General features: G+C 45.0%; 1 protein-coding gene across 2 annotated transcripts in view; it reads left to right on the plus strand.

The window, feature by feature from the left end:
- TREH (trehalase) overlaps positions 1-18,627 on the plus strand; it is a 217,369-nt gene that overhangs the window by 113,349 nt on the left and 85,393 nt on the right. For both annotated transcript variants that reach the window (XM_078682220.1, XM_078682221.1), the window contains exon 4: positions 1,205-1,352. In XM_078682220.1, the coding sequence (XP_078538346.1) occupies positions 1,205-1,352 (148 nt within the window). The remainder of the gene's footprint in view (positions 1-1,204; positions 1,353-18,627) is intronic.

Raw genomic sequence — 18,627 nt, forward strand, 5'->3', positions numbered from 1 at the left:
AGTCCATATATTTAAAGTCCCAGAATATGAATCACGCTGTCTCCTCACCCGCTAATGCCTTTGAGCGTAGTCGCGCCAAACACGGAACTCCTCCGAGCCTGCCCAGAAGATCACCGAGGGTCACACTATATATATATATATATATATATATATATATTTTTTTTTTTTGCTTAGGCACCCAGCATGCCCTGGGCCATAAGGAGTTTCTCTGTTATTATCGCACTTTTGTGTATTTACACCTGCCCTTTACCTCCTTTGTCTCTGCAGCAACCTCCAGTCCTTGAACTTTTCTGTTTCTGGCTCGCTCCCTGAACCTAGCAGTTCTTTCCATTGGTCTTTATTCCCTGTCAATCCCTGCCTCGCTTTGTTTCTGTTCCTTGACATCTCGTAAACAACTTAATTCCCAGACTGTGACATCATCCACTCGACTTTGTTAGCCGCACTAAGCTGTAGTGTTTCCTGCCGCTATATGGCCATGCTGTGTACTTCTGATAGGGGAATGCTAGCTAATATTACCCATCATAGGAAATGAAATGCCTGTCAGTAGTGTTACTTTTAAAATGCCTCCCAGATGCAGATTACACATCAATTGTACATGCTATATAAACTGGCACTAGACATTTACATGTTCCTCTGTTGTGTGCTGTGTTATGTTATATGATGTTAAATATGAGGAATGTGTAGCCAACGCCCATGGCGCTTGTAAAACACCATCTCGTGTTGGTGAGATACAAAGATAAATAATTCTGGTCAGAGTCATCTTAAAAGATTTTAGGGCTCAAGGTAAGAAATATGTTGGGACCCTTATTTAGAACAACTTTACATTTTATTTCCCATTTTTGATAATTCAAACCCTATCTTGCCTAACAATATTGAATTATAGTTTAAAGATTAGGATACAAAATTTACACAGAAGTGAGCTAGAGAGAAAGTTTCCTATCCGCAGTGGCACCTTGGAATGTGGGGCTCTAGACAGTTACCAATGCTTTAAAAGTTCCCTGTTTCAGGTGTAACTATGATGAATGTTTGTACTTTGTCCTCTGATAAGATTGAAATAAAACGACCGCCCCATTGCAGGCATGCGGTCGAGTTGTGCATGTAGCCTCTTGCAAAATAACCTTTACTAATCCGAACAGCCTGTGTGCATGCATGGAACCGGTACTTGCTGCTTCTAGAAGCTTCCTGTCCTCTGTGTTCCCCGCAGATGTCATTCTGGAGCGGTTTCAGAGGTTGGCGTCCTCGGCACCGGGAGGGCAGGTGCCCAAAGAGCAGCTTTGGCAGTTTGTGAACACATCCTTTAACCCACCCGGTCAGGAGTTCGAGCCGTGGACCCCACAAGACTGGCACTCTGAGTAAGGTTACATTCTCTTTTTGTGTATGTGTGAACATGTCCTTTTTAGGTCGAGCCTAGCGTTGAAGTAGGGTTAGAGGCAAAAGTACTGTGGAAGCCCCGCCCATATTTTTCATTGGCTGTTGTCATTGTCCATGGTAAACGCTGGCTTCCGATTCAATATGAGGCTTCTTAGTCCCGCCTTGTTACCGCCCTGTCTCCCCTTGTGAACGCCCATCAGGACTGGATCTTTTACCTGCGGCGTTACAAGGTCTCCTTCATAAGTCGGTAGGCACCATGTTTTGTCAGTCGCCTTTGGCAATGGTGGCTGCGTGTTTATTTTTGCATCGCAGTTTCCCTCTAACAATAGCTGCCACCCCACCCTGCGAGTGCTGTGTGGAGCGGCAGCTATTGCAACGTGAAAGCGCGATGCAAATCTAAACACGCGGCTGCCTTTGCTCTATGGCGACAGCTTGTTATGAATTGCTTCTGGCCGCAGCTACAATTGTGTCCCATTCCATCGCTTAAGATAGTTAAAAAGTAGGAATACATTTGGCTTCCTTTCTGAATGATAACAATTCAGCTGCAAGCATAATGCAATAATGATGTGTCAAAAATGTACAGTAATGTTGTCAATAGAGCAATTAGCGTTTGTCTGGGAGATTATTGCGACACTAGACCATACTTACTGGGCAGTACAGAACAACAACAAAGAAACAGAGCCAAAGAAGCTGATTGGTTGCAACCTGGGAGCGCAGCACGCGGCAATGACAGATATTAATTGCGCTGGAAGCTGGGATAAAAGCTCCACCCGCCGTTATTATAGTTGAGTCTTCACATCACAAATGGGAGGAAACAATCTTTACATACCCTCCACCTGAAGCAGGCAGAATGTTAGTTTGCATCTCTTCTGTCTGCCTTTGCAACAATGCTAACAACCACGAGGAAGCGTAGTCATATTTTAGAGAAGCGCTGAATAAATCGTGGCTCATACTAATCCGAGATGACAACTCTTTCGTTTATTGTCCATATTGTGGCAGAGGAGGAGGTAAAAGTCGAGGCTTTTATAATGACTTTTCATTGAAGGGAATATGCAGGAAATTGTTTTCCCTGCATTACATTACTGCCTACGCTGAGTAGAATGAAGCGGATAAAGGCCCGTGATTTCCAAGAAGCGCTTTCTCTGGTGTTCCAGGAACAATGCGCCTGGTGTGTGTACAACAGCTTAGAAATTCTAAAACGCATACCTGATGAGTTGTCTGAATAATTTGTAATTAGATGCATGTTATTAATGATCTGTTTACTAAAGGCAGCGAGGCAAAGGGAAGCCACAGGTAAATTAGGCTCATCAATAACGAACAAAGACCCAGGCTCGGACATCTTAGACTCACACGACCACACACTAGGAACACTGAGTACAAACATGCTTATGCAGTTCATTATACACAGCCGTTTTACATATAAACATATTTATAAATGCTTACACTCCACTAGGCTCCTCAATTGTATTGCCATAATTAATATGCTTTTTGTTTATTTAATTAAGGGGTTTACTAGCAGTGGGGGGCGGTTTAAGTACTGTAGACCTGTACTTCTTTAAATCTGTATCGAGTCCTGCACTAAACTAACCCTGAAAAATAGCACCAAACGTTGGGTGGTACACATTTAAACACAGAGGCCTTTTGAGATTCGGGATTATTCATTAGTATAACGGTCCTAACAAATTAGTATTTTTCTAGAACTAAAGGTAGTCTAAGTGACAAATTTAGGCTTAAACCGTGGTAACTGTGGAACAAACAAGCAGGCTATTCTGCAGAGAAATTAGTGTAAATACAACACTAAACAACATTAAAGTGTAGAAACAAACTGATACAATGGCATAATATGTTAAAAAAAAGGAAACAATTTAAAAAAAAAAAAGGAAACAATAAAAAAAAGCATTTGCAGTGCAATAGGTCTCGCATTTACGCGAGTTTGAGCTATTGTCATTGTAAATGACAATGCGTTTTATTTATGTTTTGGTTTTTAAAACAAAAATAAAAGGTATTGTCATTTACAATGGAAATAGCTTAGAACTCGCGTAAATGCGAGACCTATTGCATTGCAAATGCTTGTTTTATCTTATCTTAAAATAGGTATTTTGTTGTTATGTGTGCCCTGACAGCTGCACGTTGCTTGAGATGTACATCCTAAGAGACTGAGTTCATTCCCTTATCACATTGTTAGATTATTCATACAAATTGCACTTTAGGTTGTGGTATGAATGTCTCAGACCCAGGGCCGGCTCCTCCGTAACTGTGTAGGAGCGCCGCCCCCTGCTTAAAATAAAATGATAAGCCTTTATTATCATTTTACTTTTGCCTGCCTGATTGCTGCAAACCCAAGTCTTCAGTAGGGCGGGGCCAGGCAATCCCCTGTGACAGGCATGGCAGGGGGAGTGGTGGTGGCCACTTTTAAGTATGCATGACGCTTTGGTCGGCCGTCTTAGGTCGGCCAAACTGTCATGCACACTTAGGTTTCTGTAACCCGACTGTGTTGCACAGCCGGGTTGGAGAAACTCCACAGACTTACAGTTATTGTCTGAGCGGCAAACTAGGCCATTCAGAATAATTCCAGTGCTTCTCTGATGCTGGAAATAATATTCCCAGCATCAGAGAAGCGCTGGGATTGGTATCTGGGAGACTACACAGTGTCCGTCGAGCGGCAGGTAAGTGCAATTTTATTTATTTTAATTATGTTCCATTTTATTTGTATTCCCTCCCCACCCCACCTCGTCACTAATGTATGCCAGAAGCTACCACTGATCACGCCCCTGTCTCTCAGTCAGCATACCTGTAGGAATCCTCTAGCTTCTCTTCAATGCTAAACATTTTTGACAGCTTCTAGAGCAGTAGTTTCCCCACACATCTTACTACCAAATATAATGTAAACATACATGTGGCATCCAGGTCCCCACGAATCCAGGTGCAGAGGACAGACAGACACAAGTTAACCAGGAGAGGCCCGCAGGCAGACCTCCCTCTGCAAGCAACAGGTAAAAAGCCCTGTCCTGCTGTTATAGTCACTCTATTTCACCAATGTCAGTCCACCAGAGCATATGAGGTGACAGTAGTCACACTCAATAAAAGAAGGTGGATGTGCTGTACCCCTCAGGACCCCAGAGCCCAGCTCTGGGTCACAGTCTATTTCCAAAAATGCGCTCAACGTGGTTGTAGTGTCCCCTGACTGCAAAATCAAGAAGCCTCATGGTGTGGAACTCAAAAGCTGGAGTGTGCAATCTCCCAACCAATGAAGGCGATTTTGTTCCATCCTCCCACATGTGAGTGAGTATTTTTGTGACTCTGCCATGTTGTTGTCTCACATTCAAAACTGGTTGGGAACCCAGCTGCAGAATGGGAGCAGTGCATTCAAAATGTAGTTGCTTGAAAAAGTGAAGCCCTTTCTATACTGCAAAAGGTTAGCTTAGGCATCCTCCAAGGATCAATTCTTTTAACTGTTCTTTTTAAATCTTTATGTTGATCTTAGCCTACTGCTGGAAAAATCTAACCCCAGCTACATCAATATTAAGACACTATTCAAATCTGCTCAACAATCCCCTCATCTAACAATCTCGATTTTCCTCAAAGACGGCCATGATTCGCTCTTCCTATGGGCATCTCCAACATCTCTGAAACTGAGCCCTCAAAAAACAGAGGTGAAACTTCTATCTCATAAAGCAAGCAATAAAGTTGAACCACCACTAAGAACCTTGTTAATAAATTATGGATGTTCGCCTTCACCAGCTACATCTCTTAAATTCCTTAGATTCCTTGTCGACAGCAAGCTCTCTGTAGAAACCCACATCTGCAAGATAGCCCATACAGCAAATTTTCAACGATGTCAACTAAAAAGAACAAAGTAACTTCTCTCCATCGATTAGTTTATGACTGTGGCACAAGCATCAGTTATATCCAGAATTGATGGAGAAAACACCATAATCCTGGCCTCATGGCCGGTGCCCTTCTTGCACTTAAAGCAATCCTGCACTGCACAGCTGGTCTGCTCTCGGACAGAAGAAATGTTATTTGCATCGCTGCCATACTGAAAGAACTACATTAGCTTCCCATGGAGGTTTGAATCAAATTTAAAATTGATTTCATCATTGTCAAACTGCTTCACATTGGCAGACTCAGCTACCTCACCGTATTGCTGAAAATCTCTGGTGAATCTTGTATTCCACCGCAAAGACTTCCTCTTGTTAGAATCTCTGCAATTCAGAACATCTAAGATCAAAGACAACCATTTTGAGGTGTTGTGCCGACTATCTGGACCTATCTTCCCAGCCAATTAAGACTGGTGCGTGACATCCTCTCTTTTAGAGATGCCTGTTGTAAGAATATTCAGGGCCTGATTCACAAATTGCACTTTGTATACCGTTTTGTTGTACTGCAAAATGTGCTACAAATTGCAATTCACAAACTATGTGAGGAGTTTTGTGCCTCTGCAATACTTGTACTTTTGTGTGCTGAGCACACTGCATCGACTGCGGTGTCGCTGCTCATGTAAGTATAGGTTTTACCAGCAAATGTAGGAGGGACACAGGGGAGTGACTTAAAAAAGTGCCAGTCTTTCCACAAAAGGAGTTGGGTTTAGGGAGGAGTCAGAGGGGTTTAGGGCAGGCGAGGGAGGGTTAATGGAGGGACACCACCCACCCGCACAAGATTTAGCCAATTGTAATAGTCAGGTGGTGGAAACATGTAACTAACACTTATGTAGTAAGTTTGCTCTCAGAATTTGTGAATACCGAAAGTAGTAAACTTACTCGAAAGTGTGAACGTACGCAAAAGTGTAAGTTAGCTTTGTGAGTCAGATCCTCAGTCATAATCTGATATTAATATCTACTTAGCTCTCCTTCCCACTACTCCTTATGTCCCAGCTCTCTGGGTTCTCGTCAGCTTTTTTGTGTGATGTTTTCTGTAAGCATATTTCTTCCCCAGTATGCAGTTGTGTTGTACCGTACAGCGGGCTAATACCACTAGGTGAAGCAGCACTTTAGAAAAACACTGTAAATACTAATTAAATACTGGGGTGTACCTTCAGATACTGTGCCTGCTCCTTCCCCTCAGTCACCAATGGCCCCAGATCAGTTCCTGTCATTTAGCTAAGCTACTCTTCTGTACCCACTCCCATTTTGGGCTAGAAAAAGAGAGTTTTTACTTTGTGTTGTTCATTACCTTTTGCTGATTATATTTTGATGTGATTTGGGTCTTTTCAGTGTTTTATGATACTTCCTTTTGATTCTATGTCTTTCCTTGTGTCCAAAGACCTCAGTTTCATCTCCATAAAAAGAGAAAATAACATTAAACACGTTTTTGGCTTTCTTCAGTTGACATGCCTCGCTCTGTTGTCTGCTTCCTGCCGGGTGTTTGTGCTAGCTCATCCATAGGATGCATGTACCACTAGCCTGCAGAGTCTACATCCGGTAGCTTCCTGCTTGTTCTGTAGCTGATTGCTACCTGGGTGTAGATAGATGTGGGCATTATTGACAGCGTACTGTCCACATGACCACGGTGGGCAGATCATTTTTATCCCTGTATTAACTGCGCTCGCTCGGCTCCTGGGCACTCATCTGCCCATTCAGAGGGTTACTTCCCTAAGTGTGCCACCTGCAAGTGCCACCCACAGTTGAAAACATTCCGCTGCTTGGCTGATGGCCCAGTGGCAGAGGAATCTCTATAAGCCAATCATGTGATCATTACAGGAGCACTGAGTGGCTCCATGACTATGGTGCGAGCTGGACATGACTTGGGCACCCTGCGGGTTCGAAAGATTATCAGACCCAGGCTTAATATCACAATGGAAAGGTAATGGAGTCTCCAATATACTTGGCATCCCAAGTTAGCACTGAGAACTTCCCGAAACCTCCAAAAACAGCAAAAGAAAAGTTACCTCTAAAACAAGTGAGAAATCTTCACACATCTTCAGCATCACAATAAAAAAAAGCATGCGTTCATGCCCTTCGTATGACGATCCTCACTTCCCTTTCTTTTCTCTTTTTTGGAACATTTTATTGGTTTTATAACAAACTAGCAGCCCGTCCCGACGTTGTCCGGGTATGAAATAGAATGTGTGTATTTGACAAGGGCAATTTATTTTAAAATCTCCCGGTAGACAACATTTTTTGTTTCATTAGAATAGGGATGGAGCAGGCGCGTGTAATTGGTGTAGTGATCTGCCGCCGGAGCCCGGCTACAGCCCTGGTTGATGTTAGCAGGCACGTGTAATGTCGTTGAATGAGAGAGTTATCAGCCGCGGGTAAATCCGTTTAATGAGAGAGTTGAGTGACAGCGAGTATGAGAGGCTGCAGTAATTGTCCCCACAGACACGCTCATTTGCGTGTTCCCCCGCTTGAGGCCCAGATGCAGGCCTGTTTGATGTTAGCAGGCGTGTGTTCCCCCGCTTGAGGCCCAGCTGCAGCCCTGGTTGATGTTATCAGGCGCGTGTAATTAGTGTACTGATCCGCCGCCTAAGCCCGGCTAGAGCCCTGGTTGATGGTAGCAGGCGCGTGTAATTTCGTTGAATGAGAGAGTTCAGTAACAGCGCGCAGGAGAGGCTGCAGTAACGTTACTTACCAGGCCTCCAGATGAACGCGTTTGTCACGCCTCCAGCACACGGCCACAGCAGACGATCTTCTGATTAATGTACGACCCACATGGCATGAAGGGTGGAACGTAGCACACGCCCCAGCGTTTCTCACACCCCCAGCGTGCCCCTTGATGCGGCGCAATTGCGTTCACATGGCATGAAGGCCGGACACATGCCCCCAGCGTGCCCCTTGATGCTGCGCAGCAACATAATTGGCGCTTGTATGTACAACTCCCATGGCATTAAGGGCGGACACACGCCCCCAGCGTTTGTCACGCCCCCAGCATTTGTCACGCCCACAGCCCACGATGTGATGGCCGTACCACACGCCCCCAGCGTAGTCACACCCCCAGGCCATGCCCACAGCGCAACGCAGAGACGCCCACAAGAGACTACTTTGCTGGCACGGTTCTTTTACCTTTTAAATGTATATGGTGGCCGTCTGCATAGCCTATGTCCTTCTGCTGCAACTGCCCTTTCCAACGCTGTATTGGGTGTTGTGATCGGTGCTGTGGTTACTGAGATTACCCGCCTCAAAGGTTTGGGCTCTCTCTTTATAATTTTAGTATGGATGGATGGATAAAATCACAGGCAGTACAGAGGCAAGTCCATGCCTCCTCCCAGTAGCCAGTCAACCTGGGGCAGTCCCATAGGGTCAGTGCTTCATTTGTAAAAAACATAATGCCGGGGCTCTCGTTAGGAGGACACTAGAGCTTGCACCATCCGTTGCCCCTGGCAGCACTGCCAATGACAGCACCAATACGCTACTAATCATCACACTCTTAAAAGTGTGACCATTTATACTATTACAGGCCCCCAAAGTTATAATAATGGCTTTGGAGGCAAATACTAATAATTGGAAATTGAAATAATAAACAGAAGTTGTTGTGCTCGTACCTAAATTGGCAGACACCACTACCATGTGGCAGACAGTCATAAGCCTTGGTGCTGGCAATTAAGTGACGGTGCTGAGCACCGGAAAGCACCGGCACAAATTAAGCACTGCATAGGGTATGGAGAAATGTCCTTGTTGGTTGCATTCCCTGGCACAGAGATCCGAAGCTACTTTCCCCTTTTACGCAACCTGTTTTTTTGTAGAATAGGATCTAAGTAGAATGCATAGCTGGACCAATCAGAAGCCGGCCAGATTGCCATCTCTCTGATTGCTGTGAGGGTCTCCTCCCACTCCCCTTCCTCAACATCTCCCAGATCATGCTCCACTCGATCCCCTTTCAAGGATGGTTCGTTTAGATGGTCCAGTGCCCATCCATTGGTGCCCCCTAGCTGCGATACCCAGTAATATTTTTAACTGTCCGGAAGTGCAATGCTGCCTCAGAAGTTTGGACAGTGCTATTCATGTAGCCCCAACAGCAGTTTAATTTCTGCCTCGAGCTTCTCAGAGACGTCCGCTGGGATCCTGCAGGGAGTATTTTTTTGGTTCATAAAGGCGTTGGGCAGGCTGATCATTCAGAACACATCGGACTGGCCGAGCAGAGACAGGGGCAGGGATCTCCAGTGCCTAACCTAAAGCTCTTCAGGGTGGGGTATGGGTTTTTGGATAGGAAGACTTCCTACTCATCTGTTCTGTACACTCAAGTTCCTTTCTGAAACACCAGTCCGTGCATCAGTGTGACCACAAAAAAGCATCACATGCCTTCTTGGGCCGACTGAACAGTATTTAGCTGACTCCAGGATTAAGTCAGGGTAGTTTCTGCTGCAACAGCAGTTGTCACGTTGAAGGCGGTAATGGGATTCGTTTGGATTGGTGAGCTGCCAGCATCCTGAGTCAGAGGCAACTGCTGCCCAGTTTCTTCAAACGTCACACCGTACCCGCCTCCATACTGTGAGCCAGTGCCTTGTTTACATGGGTGTGTGTAAAAGAGAGGTGGTGTGAACAGTTTATCTCTAGCAATCTACTTTGACTCACTAGCATTACTGTCGCTGCGGGTGGAGGCCATTGCTTGGTGGGGAGGGGTGGTGATTTGAGGAAGTGATGCTACATCAGAAGAGCAGCAGACCTGGAGGACGTGATACATCTGGCAAGAATGTATGACGTTACAACGCATACATTTACAACGCATGCACTTACAACGCAATTTTTACATCGCAACATCCACTACAGCGTATTCCATTACATTGCATTTTTAAAAACGACCTTTACAACGCATTCCATTACATCGCATACTACCCTTACAAAGCATACCATTACAATGCATACCATTACATTGCATTTAAGGTAAGTATTGTATAATATAGGGGTAAACGTTACTATTCTAACTACTACTCTAACTCAAGGGGTGCAACAGTAGGGTAAGTGTTGGATAGTGTAGGGGTTAAAAATGACTATTCTTACTGCAGGGGGTGCAACAGTAGGGTAAGTGTTGGATAGTGTAGGGGTAGTTTCTATTGTAATGGTATGCGTTGTAATACCTGCATTGTAGTGTCATGCGATGTAATGTCATGCGTTGTAAAGGTATGCATTGTAATGCCTGCATTGTAGTGACATGCATGTGATGTATGTTGCAATGTAATGACTGCGTTGTAAGTGTAGTGCGATGTAATGACTGTGTTGTAAAGGTTGTTTCCCATCTGGTAACCCAGGCATTCACCCTCTTGGTTCGAAGCTCGGTCTGGCCCTGGACCCACAGCTCAGGCTTCTGCTGCTCAACACTGTCTCTACTGTGATACACACAGAGCGTGACATTTCAGCACAAATTGAGCTTAATTTCCACAAGCAAATGCATATTATGACTACACATAGTGTGCACAAGTGTGTTAGAAATACAAGTATGGGATTTAAAAAGTATCCTAGGAAACGTCAAAGGACCAGCTTTTCAAAAGATACAGTACCATTTTGCCTAAAAGATACCCTTGTCCTGCGAATATGGTTGTTTTGAAATGTAACCATACGGAGTTTACACTGCATTGCAACATACAAGTCTCACACAAGCAATGATGACGCCCACTAGTGAGAGTTCCGGCAAACTTGCCTCTTTCTCCGCAAATAAAGTGGCAAAGATTTATGATTCCTTTCCTCTAAAGGATTGGAATTTTTGTGGTCCAGTAGCTGGGCAGAAGGCAGACCCCTGAGAAGGAGCTGGTGAGTTTCACAGTCCCCTCCTTAACGGAGTTAAAAGGAATTTACACACTAATTAAATCAGGGTCCCCATTAGACCCAACTCCACCTAGAATCTTGGTGTAGTCAATGGATTCCATTCTTCCTTACTTACAGCAGCTCATAACGTTGTCTCTTCAGTTGGGGCAAGTTCCTCAAAAATGGAAGCATGCAAATGTTCTCCTTCTTTGGAAGAAACCTTCATTAGACCCTGCACAATATGATAACTTAAGACCCATCTCGCTCCTTCCTTCATTCGCTAAAATAGCTGAAAAGCACGTGAATGTGCAGCTTACGAGCTTCATTGAGACAATCAACTTGTTACATCCGTCTCAGTCAGGGTTTTGTGCTTAGCACTCTACGGAGTCAGCGTTACTTCTTGCCATAGAAACTCTTAGACGTTGTGCGGGTGGAGAACAGACTGCAGCACTTGTGCTGCTGGACCTCATCACTGCATTTAACACTGTGTCTCATTGCCTGTTCTTACAGAGGCTGGGTCATTGTGGGGTGGGCGTACATGCACAACAATGGTTAGCCTCTTTCCTACAACACTAGCCCTAACTTCCTTAAAACCCTAATCGCAGAGCACCGCCCGGTGCGTAATTTGCGATCTGCTCACCTCCTCTTGCTGGTCGCCCCCACAATAAAACTCAAAAAGTTTGGTGGTCGAAGGTTTGCCCATTTTGCCCCCAAATTGTGGAATCCCCTCCCTCTGTAAGTCAAATCAATTTGCTCCCTACTGAACTTAAGGAAGCTCCTCAAAACCAGGCTCTTTACTCAAGCCGGTTAGACTGCCTCTCCGCAATCTCTGCACCCCATAGCGCCAGGAAACTTATGGTGTCAGCGCGCTTTACAAATTTCCCTTAACATAACATAACATAACACTACACTTTCCAAACATCCCGAAGGCCCTTCCTCTTGGATACGTTTCCGCTGACCCAGGGGGTGCCGCAGGGCTCTATCTTGAGCCCACCTTATTTAACCTACATATGCATCCCCTGGCCGAGATTAACAAGAGACACAATGTGAAACTGGTGTCCTACACCAATGATAAACAATCGATTGTGACGCTATCTCAGGAAGGGGAAGAGACTGCAATGCAATTTATATCTTGCCTAGTGGAGCTGGTGGAGTAGATGTCTAATAGCTGTCTAAGACTCAGTGAAAATGTTAAAAACCTGGGCATATGGTTTGACCCAAAATTGTTCTTTGAGAGCCAGATAAGTTGTGTTGCCGGGAAATGCTTTGGTACCCTTAAAATCCTGAGAAAGATCTTGGACCTGCTCCCTGTGGCCACAAAGAAAACCATAGTACACACCATGGTGACCGCGCAACTAGCGAAGGGGAGCCTTGAAAGGGTACAAAATGCAGTGGCGCGGCTGGTATTAAAGCTATCCAGAAGGACATCCGCCAGTGCTGCTCCTCGCCAGGCTTCACTGGCTTCCACTGGACATGAGAACCTCATTTAACGCCAAGTGCTTTTGCCATAAAATCTTCAATGGTAGGGGCCCCAAATATCTGTCCTCACTAGTACAGCCCTATCTTCCTTTGCGCAACCTCAGATCGACGGGTGCCAGCTTAGGGATAGTACCTCATGTAAACAGAGCCTGGCTAGGGGCCCGTTCTATTGGTTTTCTAAGCAGCAAAGCCGTGTAATTTCCTGCGGACCCATCAGAGGATGGAACCATCTGAGGTGCTCTTTCGTAAAAGGCTCAAAACCTGTCTGTTTAGCTTATCTTAGGGTAGTTTTCGGCTGCTTGCCTCCTGTTTGGCCCTTGCTTTTTAGTATAGTGTCCTCTGATCTAGAAGAGGTTCTGGCCCCAGTGCAGAGACACACCGTGAGGTGTAACCATTTCCGCTTTACAAAACTCTTCATTATTATTATTACAAGTAATCTGTTCACTTTTATGGGTATTACTCCAGACTTAATAGGACTAGAACTCGTTTCTCAGGCTGTTAAAAATTAAACCCTTGTGCACCCACCTCCCTTCATCTTCATTAAGACAAAGGCTTGGATGCTCCTTCCATGAGAGGACTCAGACTCTGTATGTTGAGAGCAGGCAGGTGCCCTGGATCTGATTGCAGTAGTCACAATAAAGGTAACTTACACCAACGTCTGCATCACTTTCTCTTCTGTGTCAGTACTAAAGGAACAGTTTTCCATGCAGGGTGTTACAAGGATACACTAAGACTGCATTAGAAAATCAGTCTTCTGGCAAACATATTCTTGAGAAACAACATCCTCACCATAATAAATATCCCTAAGGGAAGATGCAAAGAGTGAAAAAGGCCTGCAGAGGGTATGTTGTGTGGCAGTGCCCTTGTTGCTGCTCACCTTATATCCTGACAGGCAGTAGTAGCACATCCTGGGAGAAAACCTCTGATGCCAACCTGGCTGTGGCAAAGTGGGAACAAATTAGGTATGGGTGAATTTTGCGAATTAGCGCGAAAGCGTACTCGTGGTTCGCAAAATAAGTGAACTTTCGCGAGATTGCAGATTTTTTATTTTTGCGAGTTAGTGAAAGCGTGCTGTTCAAATATCCCACCGGATGTCAGCTGTGCGTCGCATCTACGTATTCGCGATTGTTTACTCTCGCGATATGTGATCGCGGGCCCTTATGACGTATTCGCGATCTCAAAGTCTCGCAGTGCAAGATGGCGGGACTGCATGACATACTCGCGGTCGAAAAGTCTCGCGAGATCACGCAGCCAGATCCAAAATGTCGCAGCGCACGCTAACCGGGAGGAAAACAACTCGGCGAACTCTGAATCACAGTAAGTCAACGCCGCGCGCGCAAGATTGTATTTTTGAAGCGCGAACAAGCAAAAACAATTCGCCAACTCGCGAATAGCGAATTGTTTGGCAATTTCGCGCGGATCGCGAAATTGCCAAAATTTCGCAAATTCTGCGAGCGGAACGAATTTTCAGCCAATGCTTAGAACAAATCCCAGATGCTGGTATAGAACAGTGAATTTACAATAAAGTAAAATAAAAGACAGTTTATTTACTAGTCAGCTTTTATTATGGGAAATAAAAAGTGGACAAAACAAAACATCTTCACATTTAATACCAAGCAACTGCTTGACTATCACTAAACATATTCAATAGTAGTGCTTTAGACATAATTTTTGAATGAACACTCGCCATTGTGCAGTTCCTCATGCTTCGCCACCAAAGGATGAAACCAGTAACTGTTCTGTTCATCTCAAAATTAGTATTTTAATGATGCTTACTTCAATAAAGTCAGTTTTATCTTGAAAAGTGGGAGGTTGGTAGGCAATGTGAGATGAGGTGCTGCCACGATTCTAAGTCTGATGGGTTCTGATGGTTCAAGTGACTGAATACAAACTCAAGGTGAGGACCAGCAGACATACCTCCACCTCACACCCGCAAGAATCCTTTGTTCAGAGCTGGGGTGCGTCCCGGAGAGCCGGAAGCTGCAAGGTGGCTGGTGAAAGTTGGGTGGCACACTCACATCTGCTCCTGTGCCTGCTGGCCTCGGTATTGAGGTACAGCATCCACCAGAGCGCCAGGCGATGCAGTGCGGCATCCGACCCCCTGTTCCTGCGTGACTGCCCAAGTGCCCGATGCCTGAGCAATGCATCAGGTTAGACCTTGTCTAATGTGGTAAAGACCCCTTTCATGAAGCAGGTGTGTTTCACAAGAATATTCAAAACGCTGCAGGCTGAACAAGAGACCTCACTATACATCAATGTGAATCTATCCAATGAGGTCTCCTCTCCAAATCACCCCCACGGATGCTATTCTCCCTACAGCACCCAAAATATTTCCCCCTTTACTGTTTCTGTGACCCAGACCCTCTAGGCCAACACCTTTAACAAAATGTAATCTTAAGTCACAATAATCATTTCACAACTCACCCCAAGCTCACCCCCTTCACTTTCTTGAAAAAAGGCTCGTAGAGTTTTATCTGGAAATCCAGTGAGACCTAACCACAGCAGGTCTTGGAGGTTCAACAGCACAGAACTTTGAATACTTTATGGGACTGTTGAAGTAGAGGTGCTGATCCTTTGGTCCGCTGTGGTTCTCTTTTTTTGCCCCTTCACTTTCTTGAGCTGATCTGGATGAGCTTTAATGGGATCGACCATGAATGCAGCCTATACCTAAAATCCTACAAACTGCCACACAGAAAACACTCTGCCATCAACACTTCACACCCATTCACGCCTTCCTACCTATACCTCTCCAATCAGTCTTTTCCTTCTTCAGCCATAGAGCTATACCCTCACTAATCACTCTTACCTCTCTTAATATCCTCTACCTCAACTCTCTGGCTCATCCCAAACCTCAGTCTACTACTATCTCCAATGCACTACCTTATTTCTCACCCTATACCTCTCCCTATAGTGGCTGCTCGCCACTGCCACCGGGCGAGCAGCCCGGTGGCAGTGGGCTCGCTAGCGGTAGCTGGATGGTCGCTATTCTTTTAATACTACTTTGTCCTGCTGATTGCGAGCGGTGGCACGCTCTTTTAACTGGTGTTGCTTTAGTGCTTTTAAATTGTATGTCTAACCTGCCCTCAAAGTTAACAGGTTACTAACCTGCTTCCTTCTTTCAGGGGCTGCGCGTGGCTGGCGGTGGGCTGATCGTCTCTGGCGCTCACAGCGGCCGCGGCCGCCATCTTGGGTCGGGCAGGTCTGGCGAACTCCACCCACGCCACTCCCCCCTCGCTACTCCTCTATATAAACGGCCCACATGTGTCAGCGCAGCGGACGAGCGCAGCGGGCGCGACGAAGGCGCGCCGGAGTTGCGCCTGAGTTAAGCCCGTCTGCGCCCGTCCGCGGCTGGCAGGGGCTAGGGGCACCCCACTTTACCCGTCCGGTTACTTATTCCCCACGTCAACTTTGCTCTTACTGGCTTCCTGGCACCATCTCCTCCCCTGTAGCAACCCACGTGTCTGCCCTTGGCCTGTTTACCCCCCCTCCCCGCTCCCCTCCTGCGATTGTGTCACAAATGATACTCCCGCATGTCTCATCTTCCTCGATCCTTGACCATCCCTTCACTCCCCAAGCTCCGGCTTTCAACATCTCGGCCACACTACTCAATACCAGGTCTGCGGTTAGTCATCAGCACGAGCTATCTGACTACATTGACACGCATGCACCCGATCTCTTGTTTTTAACAGAGACTTGGTTTAAGGCGGACTCCCTACCCAATATTCTAGCCATATTGCCCCCTTCATACTCTGCCATCCGAGCGGATCGGCCGGAGGGCAAGAGGGGTGGAGGAGTGGCCCTGATAGCTCGTGCTGATCTCCACTTTCAGATTCTCCCCTCTCCCCCAATTCCGGAAGTTGACTACCTGGTAGCACGCTCGACCTCCTATCAGACACCCTTGACTTGTGTTCTTGTTTATCGTCCCCCACAACTTACCCCGTCCTTTAATTCTAGCTTTCAAGAACTCCTAGCCACTTTGGCGATTAACAATTCTTCAGTTTTAGTCCTAGGGGATTTCAACTTTTGGACTAATGACCCAGCTGAAAGTCCCTACTCTAGAGACTTTACTGATCTCATGAATAGTCTCAATTTTACTTCCCACATTCACAGCCCCACTCACACCCACGGTCACACGTTGGACCAGATTTCGGCTTTAAATGTCCCTACCTCACCTCCTATTGTTTCCCCCTGCCTTTGGTCCGATCACTCCCTCATCTCATTTTCCCTTGCCCTAGCCCCTGATGCTAAGCTTCCACTCCGTAAGAACATCTGGGTCAGGAAATGGGGCAAAGCTGACATGCCTTCCTTCTGCTCGTCCCTGGCTAAGACCAGCCCTGATCTCTCAGGCCTCACTGCCCCTGCTCAGCTGGCAACTATCAACAACTGGCTGACTCAATCAGGCAACGAATTCGCTCCCCTGAGAAGGGTTACGGTTAAAAGAGCTCACGCAGCCAACAGATGGTTTAACTTAGACCTTAAGGCAAAAAAGCTTGCTGCGCGGAGAGCAGAGCGAGCGTGGAGGAGAGCCTACTGCCCTACACTGAAAATCGCATACCTTTCTGTTCTCCAGACCTACAAAAAAGCCATCCCTGAGGCCAAGACAGCTTTTTATTCTAACAGGATATTAGTGGCCGAGTCCCAGTCTAAAGAAATCTTTGCCACGGTGCACGAATTAGCTTCATCTAACAGATCCACGGCCACGATCCCCCCTTCCCAACATCTATGCAACTCGCTCAATGAATTCTTTCTTGAGAACGTTGCAAAAATTAAAATTAACATACCCCTTCCCTCACCAACATTTGCCAACCCCTCTCCCCCTCCCACTGCCTCTAAACTGACCATTATTCCTCCACTGACCTTGGACTCCCTTCCCCCGTTGCTCCAACGGGTAAAATCTGGATCTCCTCTGGACTTCGGCCCTGCTCACATTCTTAGAGAGATCTACCTAAATTGCCCTGCCCCTCCCCTCACACTCCTTAACGACTCGCTTAGCAACGGTGTTGTTCCCAATTTCCACAAAGCCGCGGTCGTCATTCCAATCCTGAAAAAACCTGGTGTTGACCCTTCATCCCCTTCCAATTACCGCCCCATTTCCCTGGAATGTCTGACAAAATATCGAGATTCACAATATCGACGTACAAAAATATCGGAGCAAAAATATCGAAATCAAAAATATCGGGTTCCTATACTTAACTAGATATATACACAAATATCGATTTTTTAATATCGATATACAAAAACATCGTTTACTTTTATATCGACTACATTAACATCGGAAAACAAAAATATCGCTATCTACAAAAAATAATGACATTAACTATAATATCGACATCAAAAATATCGTGCACTTCAATATCGGATTATCAGCTATATCGACTTTTTATATGCATCTGTTTGCATAATTAATTAACGTTTTATATGTTTTCACATCTAAATAAACACACAATACTTAAATTAATACTATAGACACACTATTAATTTGTCAAAAATATCCTATTGGTATAATTATATCACCTACACATATAAAAATATTCTATAGTACTTTGTATAATTTTATAATTTGTTTTTGTTTTTCACTTCTATTACAAAGTAATCACAACTGAAATTCAAATATACTAACTAACCAATCACAAACCTAATTTTTTAAATGAACCAATAGCAAAATAATTACTACTGACACTCCCCTATATAAACAATTAAAATCTAAGCACAAACTACTTGCCAAAAGTCACTGAAGGAGATTCATCTCTATCCGAATTGCTGCACAACAACTAGAAGAACCAGACTATCAACCTACTATCACATCTTCTAAGTAAGTAAATAAAATAGAAAATGCATTATTTGCTAATACTACTTACTTACCTGCTAAATACCCAGTGCCCCTTTGCTATTCATACTACTTAACATGCTAAATATTTATATGAAACTATTTTTTTTAGATACAACGAGTACTGAATATTCTACTCAAAATAACTGTGAACAAACCCTAGGAATACAGATTCTAATAACTATGTAAGTAATTTCACATTGATTCATTATGTGCACATAAATCTAAACACACAGAAATAATGACTTTTGCCCCACATATTTCTTTTTTTCT

The sequence above is a fragment of the Lissotriton helveticus genome, chromosome 3_1 (assembly GCF_964261635.1).
Source record: "Lissotriton helveticus chromosome 3_1, aLisHel1.1, whole genome shotgun sequence".
Lineage (NCBI taxonomy): Eukaryota > Metazoa > Chordata > Amphibia > Caudata > Salamandridae > Lissotriton > Lissotriton helveticus.